Below are 12,355 nucleotides of genomic sequence, written 5' to 3'. Positions count from 1 at the left end.
ATAATGATGAGACTTTTACAAGAGACAGGAATGTTTCTCAAATGCAACTCTGAATCTCTTTAGAAATAATTTTACAATAACATAAATAACTAGAACGTACATTTCCTGAAGAAAATGTGAATGGTGCGTCCACGTGGCAAGTTTCCCTCATTGTGCTGAGTGTTTGATATGTCACATGTCCATGTTGTGCTAATTTTTTATTTTCACGTGAAATCAAGTGACGTCACGTGACTTCATCAAATTACACGTGAGGAAGTTCCCCTCATTGTTCTGAGTGTTTTGATATGTCACATGTCCATGTTGTAAAACCTTTTTTTGATTTTGCATATTTTGGGGGCGGGGCTGCGGCACAACCGGAAGGCCAGTCGGTACACCAATTTAAAACTTTGTTCAGAGTATCACCCTAAAGGAGCTGGCCGAGTTTGGTGTAGATAGTTTAAAAGCTGGCCGAGTTATAAACCTCATAGTCTATGGGGAAAAAAGGCCACTTTGAGACCCGGTACCGGAAGTACCGGTACTCGGATCGCTTATAAAAGTCATAGCACACCTCTCCTCAATGAGCCGGTCAATTTGACACCTCATTCATGGGTCTAGGACAAAAGTTACGCGCTGAAGTTTTGTCTGGAAGAGTATGCAGGATAGTAATAATGTTGCTTTACAAGCACCATTAATTACTGTAAGGGATTTTTATATTGACCGTTTAATGTTCAGTGCGGATTTTAAAATGTTCCATCTAGTTTACATGGGATTGGGGGTGGGGGGGATAAAGTATATATATCACTTTTTTCTTCTTATGTTAATTATTTCGTAGCAAAAGATTTTAATTTTTGTATTTTTTTGATATTATGAGAACTAAAATCAGTGAAATTCTTTCTTGCTGTCCTAATGGAAGTATATTAAACTTAAACACTTGCACAGTTGATGAAGTGGTGAAGAAATGAGGGATGTGGTAACCTAGTGGTTAAGGTGTTGGACTACCAATTGGAAGGTTGTGAGTTCGATTCCTACGTCCACCAAGCTGCCACTGCTGGGCCCCTGAGCAAGGCCCTTAACCCTCAATTGCTCAGTTGTATAAAAATGAGATAAAATGTAAGTCGCTCTGGTGTCTGCTAAATGTAATGTAAATGTAAGAAATGATCTGTTTTACAAACTGTATCTAGTCCTAATTAAAAAAAAAAGTGTATGCTGTAGAAGTTTCAGGCATCTTGAATTAAAATCGTGTTAAATCTTGAGACTCGTTCTGATTGTATAATTTTAAGCCTGGTTAACCTGAACATGTTAATTTCTATTTAATTTATAACATATTTATTTCATTAGAAGTTTAAGACCCAGCTATGTGAATGTTAGTTTTGTAAAATTGTTGCTTGTTCACGTAGAACACTATTTGACAATTTTATCTGTATACAGAAAAAGAAAAGATCACACCGAGAGGTTTAAGAGGCTTTTCTATCTCACCACTGGCACAAAAAAAATGGAGCAGAGATATGGGTTGAGAGTCTTTAAGAGCGCACTATATAAAGATAAATGTTACTTTACGGTGTACTTGACTGCTTCTGTTCTGCTCTGTTCTTCTTTTTCCAGCTATACTGAATCCCAAAAACCCAAAAGAAACACCAAAGTCCTTCAGCTTTGACTACTCGTACTGGTCTCACACCACGGTAATTTCTCATTTCATGACCCTTCTCTTTCTTCCCCATCAGAGCAGAGTGTAAAAGCAATTCATCTTCATCCTTGAATAACATTCATGCTAACGTGTACTTTATACCCTCTGGTTCTAGCCGGAAGACCCCTGCTTCGCATCCCAGAGCCAGGTATACAATGACATCGGGGAGGAGATGCTGCAACACGCCTTCGAAGGCTATAACGTCTGCATCTTTGCTTACGGCCAGACCGGTGCTGGCAAATCTTACACGATGATGGGAAAGCAAGAGGAAGGACAGGAAGGCATCATCCCTCAGGTTCGTAAGGATCGTCTTCTTATCCGAGCGTAATGAAAGGAGGGAATAGGACAACAGAGGTGAATGAGTCAGGTTTATCTGAGCAGCAAGTGTAGCCTGAAGACATTAAGGAATTAAGCTCTGTGTCTCGAGCATCCAGCAGTTTGAGTTATTTGTGTGCTTTATCGATCAGTCTCTCCACGCTGCCTAATGCACCATTCTCACCCCTCCTCCTTTCCCCTTGCAGCTCTGCAAAGAACTCTTTGAGAAAATCAATGACAACAACAATGAGGATATCTCTTATTCAGTGGAGGTGAGTGACGCATGTCTCCTACAAACGTCCCTAAAATTACCTGGTGGGACGTGTGAGTGAAATTTGACTTCCTGCCTCACTCTACAAAAAAGAGCCCATGTTAAAAAAATAACAGTCTCACTGTGAGAAATAAAGACACGACAGTTCAGCAGACTGGTGTCACATTTCCTCCTTGCTCTGTGTCCAACCTCGGCACCACGACCCCGAGTAGGAGAACACGGTTACTGAAGACGAATGACAGAATAAAAAAAGCAAAGAAAACAACGAAAGCGTGACATGAAACAAAAAGCAGTAACCGATAGGCCAATAGTTCTGCGTCCATGTCGGCTATGATTTGAAGTTCGCTGCCCTTTTTCTAAATAAACCTTCCTTGCTGAATCTTACTGGATGTTTTCAATTCAGTAAAAACAAAAGAATAATTTTATTGCCACAAGTCTGTTAGAAACCCAACAGTGTCCTGACTAATCTTCTGAGTGTAGAGTTTTCTCCCACAATCTGAATATCTACATTCTTACAAGCCGTTGACAGGCAAAAATTATTTTATTTTTGGCCTTCGGTAAAGTCTTTGTCTATGTGTAGGTGGCATACATGGAAATTTACTGTGAGCGAGTGAGAGACCTGCTGAACCCCAAGAACAAAGGGAACCTACGTGTAAGGGAGCATCCTCTGCTCGGACCGTATGTCGAAGACCTGTCCAAATTGGCTGTGACCTGTTATACGGACATCGCCGACCTCATGGACGCCGGTAACAAGGCCAGGTGAGAACAGCAGCACTACTTTGAAACATTATTCCCATTGTTCGATTTCGTCGAGGTAAAGAAATCAATGTCAAAGCGTCTGTGTAGTTGATAGAATGTGTCTGGGAACATTTCTCTGGGATGTCTCGTTAGCGTGGGACCGTTAAGTAAGTAGCAATTCTCGAACGGAAGGCTGTGAATCTCAGTGGGACATGCAGTGAGTGTTTTCTCTTAAGGAAGCGCGCGTTATCTTTAATACTAATCCTACTGATGACTAGTGTTTTTCAGGTATTGGTTCTAGGTGCATTAGTATCCTTTGCTATATCCACAACCTAATACTAGTCCACCAGGTTCATGAGCTCTGTTACACTGCAAATAAAAGACTTAATAATACTAAACTAATATATGTTATTTAAACCTATTTTTTTTTTTTTTTTTACATTTATTCCTATAGAGAAGCATATTTATCTGCCAAAGGAATGTGTAATTAGTATCTATAGAATAATCTTAATATAATCCATAATATAAATATCTTATCTTTATGGCTGAATAATCTTATATCTGATTGATAATCATCTCAAAATAATATGAGATAAATGATTAATTAATTATATTTGAAATATTTTCAGTCTCAACACGAACGTGTTATTAAGTGAGGTTTAGTTCTCACCGTCCCTCAACTCCCCTCGTCTCTCTAGGACTGTTGCTGCCACCAACATGAACGAGACCAGCAGCCGCTCGCATGCCGTATTCACCATCGTCTTCACGCAAAGGAAGCATGACAACGAGACGGATCTGTCCACAGAAAAGGTCAGAACCGTCACTTCAACCTACGAAAGCGCACTTGCCGAGGTCGTCACTGCAGGGAGCGAGAGACGTCCAGCTAGGCCTGTGTGGAGCTTATTGTGTGATGGCTGGAAGCACAAAAGCACCTCTGTTGTGTCGGTGCATACTGTAGCCATTGTGTACTGTCACTGCATTAGTTTTTACTACATAGGCTGCTCTTAAACTTGAGATTTAGCCATGTAAAATATGACGGCGATAGATACGTGTAGTTTGGCTTATGAGAAAGCAAATCTGTCCTACACTTGGATGATCTGATGACCATTTGAATTGACATGAAAACAAAAAGAGTTTGATTATAAACGATCAGGAAGGTACAGGCTCTTTATTATGTACAGAACTATGGAGACCACCTTTATTCATTCTGCTGATTTGATTTGTCTCTGAAGTATGAATATCCCTCTGATGTCCTGTTTCAGGTCAGCAAAATCAGCCTGGTGGATCTGGCAGGCAGCGAGCGCGCTGACTCAACTGGGGCCAAAGGCACACGTCTGAAGGTACGCGCTCATTATAGCGTCCTTTGCATGTGGCCCAGAATTTTACAAGCACAGATGCTGCTTTAAAGAGAGAGACACTCTGAAATAACATTGACGCATCTGTTGCAACATGTCTTCATCACTTACAGTGAAGCAGGAGTTTGTAGTGCAATAATTTTAACTACGACTGCTTTTGGGACGGGGATAATTCTGGGCAAGTTATTTAAAAAAAAAAATTTCTGGTACAGTAACTAATGCAGAAAGAAGTTGTACGGTGACGGAACATTGAACGAAAAAAAAAACATGAAATTATGCCAAAATGCTGAGGTTTAAACGGAAATGTAGTTCTGTTCTGACGTACTGCTTAAAAGATTTCAAGATCCTTGTCAAGGAGCATTTAATTTATCAAATAAGTCAATCAGTTGCTCATTTCTTGTTTTACAGGAAGGTGCAAACATCAACAAATCTCTGACTACCCTTGGAAAGGTCATCTCTGCTCTAGCTGAGGTGGTCAGTATTATCAAGCATTATTATGGAGTCTATTAGTCTGGCATGGACTTTCTGTCTGTCTGTCTGTCTGTCTTTCCTGCCTGTCTGACTGCAGTGCTGTAAAACTGTGTGCTGTTTCTCTCCTGTGTGTTTCTTTCTCTCCTGCCAATGCTTCCCTACTCAGGATAACTGTACCAGCAAGGTAAACTGTGCTTCTGTGTTCAACCAGAATCCACTAACTCCTATTTCAGACAAGACAAACCATCAATCCCATCAATCCATGCATTGTCTAACCCTTTATTTTTTACCATCTTCAGTAGAAACCTCTACCCAATAACATTCCACCATTAGTGACAAGTTTGTTTTTCGAACTTTACCATGTCAGGCGTCTAACCATTGATCTAAAAAACACTGGATTTTAATTGCTGTTCTTGTGAAACAGAGCAAGAAGAAAAAGAAGTCAGACTTCATTCCTTACCGAGACTCTGTTCTCACATGGCTCCTGAGAGAAAATTTGGGTATGTGTGCTTAGCCACCGACATAAGATTAATCCTAATTAATAAGTAAAGTAATAAAACGAATAAAATAAATAAATATAAACGGCAATAATGTCATTTTTTAAAATTTATTAAGTTATTAATATTTTTATTGTAGGCTCTCGGTTTCTTCTGATATGTCCTGTTGAAGTGTTGTTTGTTTTTTTTTTTTCTTTTCAATGCTAAGATTAATGTTTGAAGGAAATAGATTTTTACTGCTAATTTCTTTTTGTTTCAGGTGGGAACTCGAGGACGGCTATGGTGGCTGCGCTGAGCCCTGCTGACATTAACTATGATGAAACCCTGAGCACCTTGAGGTAGATAAGGCCGCATTTCATCACGACCCTCGTCTGCTCTCTCTGTGCCCTGTGTGTTGGGTGCAGCGACGGGAAATTAAAATACCACAGAATTTAAAAATGGTTTACTCATTTTCATCCAGATTCTCACAAACAATTATGTTAATTATTTCTGAATAACTATGTGTAACCTGAAAGATTCAGCAGCAGGGTGTGCTATAAACTAGCAAGGTAGCTAACTGCTAATATCAGTGATGAGTATTAAAATATCAAAGTATTCAAATATCAACTATTTGAACAGATTTTAATATACCGTCTTATAAATCAGTAAGATGATGACAAAGCAATGAAAGCAACAATAGGACAAATGAAAAGATTTGGAAATCAAAAATATGACAAATTCAGGCTAGTTTCATAGCAGTTAGCTAGCCGACTATCTGCTAACGTGTTCCGACAGTGATAAAACCTGCACAGTGGGGAAAGGGCTTAGAGTTATTTGCATATTCATGAGAGGAAACGGGTAGAGATATTCCTAGACAGACTTTACTAACTTTATTAACTATATCTTATTTGAAATTGCATGTTTAGCATTAATTAGCTGCTAAGCTCCATTTTTTTCTTATTAATTAAATGATAACATGAAGTATTTTTTCCTCTTCTCTGTCTCTTTCTCTCATTTTCCATCTTCCTCTCTGTGCTTCGTGCTTCACTTCACCTCACACGTTTTCACACGCCCACAGATACGCCGACCGAGCCAAGCAGATAAAGTGCAATGCCGTGATCAACGAAGACCCCAACGCCAAGCTGGTGCGTGAGCTGAAGGATGAAGTCACTCGCTTGAGGGACCTGCTCAGGGCCCAAGGTCTCGGGGACATCCTGGACAGTAAGTCGAAGCACATCGTTTTCAGCAAGCCACCATTACACTTGCCCATACGACAGCACAAAATGTATTATACATCTGAACAGGCTTTCTTCTATCTTCCTCACTGCTGTGATCTAATCATTTCTTTCTCTACATTAGGGACTTTAGGCATCGACGGCTGCGGGGACGGCTACGGTGAGCTGAAAGAAACAGTGCTAATTTGCGCATGTTTGAATTTGACTTGCTGCTTTCTGCCGCCGTAGCCTGTTGCTCTGCTATGGCAAAAACACCAGTTTGACATAGTTTGTGTAGGTTTAGATGACTTTAGTTTGCGTTTTTATTTTGTTGTGTTATTTTATATAGGTTAGGTGAAGACAATACTAATTTGTTCAAATCCCTGCCTTTTCCAAAGCTATTTCAACTGCTTTTACTTAACATTACAACATTAGTTAGACACTTCTACTCCTAAGGTGTTTACGCAGGTTTGTTTTGCATTGCCGTAGCCTTCCCTACCGCTGATGCTTAAAGTCAAAATGATCATCATACTATTCATCTATTTAGATTTAGATATTTAAGATAATTCTAATTTTGTAGGTGTTAAAATTTGAAGGCTTGTTAGACCAGAAAAAATGTCTAGTCAGCGAAATAAAGTTTTTATTCCCGATAATTTAATCCGTGAAGGATTTAAATATTTAGTGTCATGTCATTTGTAAAATTATAGAATTTGGGTATTTTTGAATACTAGAATTTCCTGCATGCACCTTGTAGCATAAAATCAGGTCTTTTCATCTCCCCTCCATCTTTACGGTAGGTTAGTCACAGACTGCATCCTCTATCACTCTTCTACTCATCCGTCAACTCTGACCTTTCATCCTTCTCCTGTTTATCCCGCTTTCCTTCAGTCAAGCCACTTGGGAATGTTTACCCTGGAAGTGAAAACAAATGTGTGTGTATATGTATGACCTTGCATCATCCTTTCCTCTATTTCTCTCTCTTTCTTCTTTGCTGTTGAGAGCTTTAAGCATCGCTTCCGGCTCTCTCTGGAGTCAGACCTCTGCATGTCTATATTTCTCATTTTGCTGCAGCTTTAGGCACAAGGAGTTCCAGACACATTAGGTGTAGCTGGTTTCAGAGCCTGGGGGAGATGTATTGGGATGTTTTAGCACGCTGTCTGCATGCTGCGCACTTGCTGTTTTCCTTGTTTGACCGACAGATTGGGGTTGTGCAGTTTCAATCAATGACTAAAAACGAATGCACATCGCTCCACCTCTGCAATGAAATACGTCATGTGTAAGACGTTTTGGTAATCCGTGACTTCATTCCATTATGCGTAACAGGTCCATCTCTGAGCTGTACTCTATCATTTTAAGTCATTTAAACAAGTCTGGTTTGACTGCTACTAATAAGAAGGATAAAGTAACTCAAATAACTAATCTTTACAACTGTTGTGAGCAGAAAAACATCCCAGATGAGACATGAACTAACAACCATACCGATGTCAAGCTCATTGAGAACACGTTCTGATGTAGGAAGCTAAACTGAAGTTCTTGACTTGTCGCTATATGAATATATACGTTGTACTGATGCCATGTGATCATTGCAGGAATGTCCAGATGGTCAGATATTTACATAGGTGGTGGGTTTACACCAGACATCACACACATCCTGACTAATTTATTGCATTTGCAGTAAAGGAGATAATAGTGGAAATTTCATTTTGGACCAAATATTCCGTTACAGTCTTATTAAACCCCGACCTTCATTTCGACCCATTACATTTCTCTCTTCTTGCAGTTTTTTCTCTTCTTGCGGTTCTCTTTAGGTTTCTTTTATTTATCATGTAACTATCTATTACAGGTGACAGTGTTCACTCTGTGCCCTACAGGAGAAAAGGTGCATTAATTATTTAGTGTGCAGAAATACAGGTAGATTTTAGTGAGTTGCTGTGCAGTGTCAGATTGCTCTAGTTTATAACCTTTCTAACATTTAGACATTTATCACTTATCCCTTGTCCCGCTGCTTCCACCTCCTCTCTTTGTCTGTCACTATCTTGGTCTCGTATCCTGTTCCCCACACACACACATGCGCGCGCACACACACACTCACACACACACACATTGTGTTCCTCTTGAAAAAATAAATAAATAAAAAATCTACCATGGCTAAAAATGGAAGAAAAGAAAAGTTTCTCTTTTTTCATCTGTTCTGGAGTTCTTGACGTTCAATAAGAGGCGTGTGCATTCAGTTGCTCAAGCTTTAAAAATGTTTTTAAAACCCAACAGTATGTGCTAGCTGTTCAGATTGCATGAATCCTGCCCATGGAGCAGAAATCTAACTTGCAGCTGTAGCACCATGGAAGTTTCAGCAGAGAACCATTTATCACACAGGCGCTGAATAGACTGAAAAGGAGGCTGAAATCTCTCTCCAGCCCCCCAGGGAGAGGTTTCTGCAGTCCATTCTCAGTCACCTCAGATGCTCTCATGACTATTTTGTGGAGCTTTGAGGCTCAGCTCTCCAGCACTGAGAGCATGATGACGTTCTGAATGACTGGGGTGAATGATTAGTTTGTGTGTATGTTTGTGTGTGAGTGAGAGGGTGCGCGTGTGTGTGTGTGAGTGAGAGGGTGCGCGCGTGTGTGTGTGTGAGTGAGAGGGTGCGCGTGCGCGTGTGTGAGTGAGAGGGTGCGCGTGTGTGAGTGAGAGGGTGCGCGTGTGTGTGTGTGAGTGAGAGGGTGCGCGTGTGTGTGTGTGTGAGTGAGAGGGTGCGCGTGAGTGAGAGGGTGCGTGTGTGTGTGAGTGAGAGGGTGCGTGTGTGTGTGAGTGAGAGGGTGCGTGTGTGTGTGAGTGAGAGGGTGCGTGTGTGTGTGAGTGAGAGGGTGCGTGTGTGTGTGAGTGTGAGTGAGAGGGTGCGTGTGTGTGTGTGAGTGAGAGGGTGCGTGTGTGTGTGTGAGTGAGAGGGTGCGTGTGTGTGTGTGAGAGGGTGTGAGTTAAAAAGTCTGCTGAATCACAGTTTGGAATGGCAGCATGTATTTTCATATAACCCCCTTCCCCTTCCCCTTCCTCCTTTCTTTTCTGTCCCAGTCTCTTTGGCCTCTCTCTGTCCTGCTTTCTTCACTTCATATTTCTCCTCTTCTGAAGTAAAAGTGGTTTTCACACAGGTTCAGAACATCAGTTTTACCCTGGTGTGTTCACCTCCTCAGTACAGTTTGAGTAGTTCCTATTTCAGCCCCACCAAGCCATGTATACTTTCCATCAGATCTCCATGTCCGTATTTATACTTAATGTATTATGATTATTTGTTAAGGTTCCTTTAACGAACATTCACACATCATTCTATAGCATTTCTTGCTACATTAATATATGACGTGTGATTCTGTAATAAATAGAGTGTAATCATGGTCAGTTGCTGCGTTTTATCAAAGGAATAAAACACTTATCAAAGGACATCAATTGGATGTCACAATAATCACTGACAAGGTGGTGTGATACGATAGCAGGATGTCCTGAAGTGCTTTATTCCTCTTACAAAACAGCAATTTACCAAAAATGACTAATTTATGTCATTGACAAATACAGTAATAATTTAAAGTTGATTTTTTTTTGTTGTTGTGAAAATGTCTAAGAAACAAGTTATAGCTTTCATTACATCTCTCTCTCTCTCTCTCTCTCTCTCTCTCTCTCTCTCTCTCTCTCTCTCTCTCCAATAAGATATTTATTTATCTCTCTCCAATAAGATTTTTTATTTATAAGATAAATAAAAGCGCACATTTTCCTAGTGCCTGAAAAACAGAAAGAATAAAGTTCTCTGTCTTGAATAGAATAAATAAGTTAATACAAATCTTACTTGCTTATTTAAAGCTTATTAAATTTAACCCTTTAAATATTTGTTGTGGGATCCTTAATGTAAATCAGTACTATTTCATATATATATTTTTTATATAATTCTCTAGTATTTCTTCTGTATAATTTTATCAGATTTATACTCTACATCCAGGTAATACAGCACCATTTTCAGATTTGCACTGAACAACGATCGGCCTAATTATAGGACTAACTCTAATGAATTATTTATTTAATAACGTATTAAACTTGATATCCCCACCATTTAGTTGCATCAGTTTGAAATCTCTTACACAGCCATAGACCAGTGTGGAAACCACTGCTTTCTCTGCCTCATCTTTGGATCAGTGTGTTTGTTTTTGATTGTGTACTGTGAGTCTTACACTAGTCTTTCCTCCTCTTTCTTGTCCCTTCTCTCTCACTTTCTTTTCTCACTTGTCTCCACCATTTTCGCTCCTCTCTTCCTCTCATGTCCTCCGTTTTCCTCTGTGGCTCAAGACCTGAAAGATATTCACAACAGTCAGCATAGATACTTGCTTGCTTCAGAGAACCAACGGCCTGGCCATCTCTCCACAGCGCCTATGGGTTCCCTCACAGTCTCGCCGTCGTCCGGCTCTCTGTGCAGCCCAACAGGCCTGCAGTCTGTCTGCAGCATCCAGGAGCGCATCATGTCCACCCCCGGAGGAGAGGAGGCCATCGAGAGGCTTAAGGTACGTCAGTCAGCTACTAATGCTGAGCGATGTAAAGATATAATACAGAGAAATATAATTCAGTACGTTTTTCTGAACTAAGAAGTCCTGATGTTTTTTATTATTATTTATTTTTCATATATATATTTTACCTGAGCAATTTGCCAGTAGAAAATTGTTTGTAGTGTGTGATTGCGTGAGTGAATGGGAGTGTGTGTGTGCCCTGTGATGGGTTGGCACTCCGTCCAGGGTGTATCCTGCCTTGATGCCCGATGACGCCTGAGATAGGCACATACAGTACTTTCTATCCATTTATAGTTGCAGTATATCAGCGTTAAACAATCTTTCGCTTACATCTCTCTGTCCGTCTCTCTTTCGAAGTTAATAAAACAATAAAAATCAGCCTACCGGGTGCAGAAATGTCCACTGAGCTACTGGAACATAACTATAACTTATAACAGAAACATCTACACTGTTATTTAAAAGAAACTATTGTTAGTGTGGGTAAATCGGTGAAGTATCAGAGAAATAAAACACTTCAGTGATGCTGTTCCAGGGGAAAAAAAATCCACTCTGTATTTTTTTTTATATATTGTTTTCTTCTTCAATAACATGTTTTATTTCTTCAGTTATACAAAAGCGCTGTTGGATTCTCGAGTCTTATTGGTCATACGGCGTCTACGACCGCAGTGCCAGCTGTAGTTTAAACCACGGCTTTACTTTAATATGCCTCTTTTAATATTTTAACGTTTCTATAGTAACAGCTAATTCACAGACTGGTATTATGACCAATCCAGATAATTCAAGCCTGGCGAACAGATCGCATGAGACGTGTTGTGGTGATAAAAACTTTTTGCTTTCTGTGAGGAAGAAAAGTCACAGAAAGTCTTCGGGGTAACTTTGTATTAGCTGCATTTTTGTAGTCTTAAAACTTCTTGAGAGAGGAAAAGAGAAATGCGGTTACGTTGATGAATATTTCTAACAGCAATGACATAAATGAACATGAATTAAAATGTATTCATGAGCATGATGTGCTTTTCTTTAATAAAACATGGGCGAAAAGTGATAAAGGTGTTTTTTTTACAATTTTTATTTTTTAAAAATAATTTAATACTTTTTTTGCTAGCATAGTCTTTGCAAACCCAATGATTGTGATGTATATAGCAATCATGAAGCTAAGGGATACTTTGCTTTACCTTGTAGAGATCTAGGAAAACAGGCACAAAGTTCAGTCTATGAATGTCCTTTTAGCGCTAATCTGATTTTCAAAAGCCTTCTGGCTCTAAGGTTTGTTTACTGTGTTGCCATGATGAATATTTCCACCGAATGAGGTTAGAA

General features: G+C 39.8%; 1 protein-coding gene across 6 annotated transcripts in view; it reads left to right on the top strand.

Annotated features, from left to right (window-relative positions):
* The window catches only part of kif1b (kinesin family member 1B), an 81,057-nt gene that overhangs the window by 29,469 nt on the left and 39,233 nt on the right, over window positions 1-12,355 (top strand). For 3 of the 6 annotated variants that reach the window (XM_060893700.1, XM_060893698.1, XM_060893701.1), the window contains exons 3-13: window positions 1,582-1,658; window positions 1,779-1,958; window positions 2,185-2,250; window positions 2,830-3,008; window positions 3,686-3,797; window positions 4,250-4,327; window positions 4,751-4,816; window positions 5,238-5,313; window positions 5,570-5,648; window positions 6,368-6,510; window positions 10,905-11,038. In XM_060893700.1, coding sequence (XP_060749683.1) covers window positions 1,582-1,658; window positions 1,779-1,958; window positions 2,185-2,250; window positions 2,830-3,008; window positions 3,686-3,797; window positions 4,250-4,327; window positions 4,751-4,816; window positions 5,238-5,313; window positions 5,570-5,648; window positions 6,368-6,510; window positions 10,905-11,038 — 1,190 coding nt within the window. Of the gene's footprint in view, window positions 1-1,581; window positions 1,659-1,778; window positions 1,959-2,184; window positions 2,251-2,829; window positions 3,009-3,685; window positions 3,798-4,249; window positions 4,328-4,750; window positions 4,817-4,979; window positions 4,998-5,237; window positions 5,314-5,569; window positions 5,649-6,367; window positions 6,511-6,648; window positions 6,685-10,826; window positions 11,039-12,355 lie in introns of all 6 variants that reach the window. The other 3 variants (XM_060893703.1, XM_060893702.1, XM_060893697.1) reach the window with 2 other exon arrangements.

This window comes from Tachysurus vachellii, chromosome 19 (assembly GCF_030014155.1).
Source record: "Tachysurus vachellii isolate PV-2020 chromosome 19, HZAU_Pvac_v1, whole genome shotgun sequence".
NCBI lineage: Eukaryota > Metazoa > Chordata > Actinopteri > Siluriformes > Bagridae > Tachysurus > Tachysurus vachellii.
The sequence above is the reverse complement of the archived record's forward strand: the minus strand, read 5'-3'. Positions and strand labels throughout refer to the sequence as shown.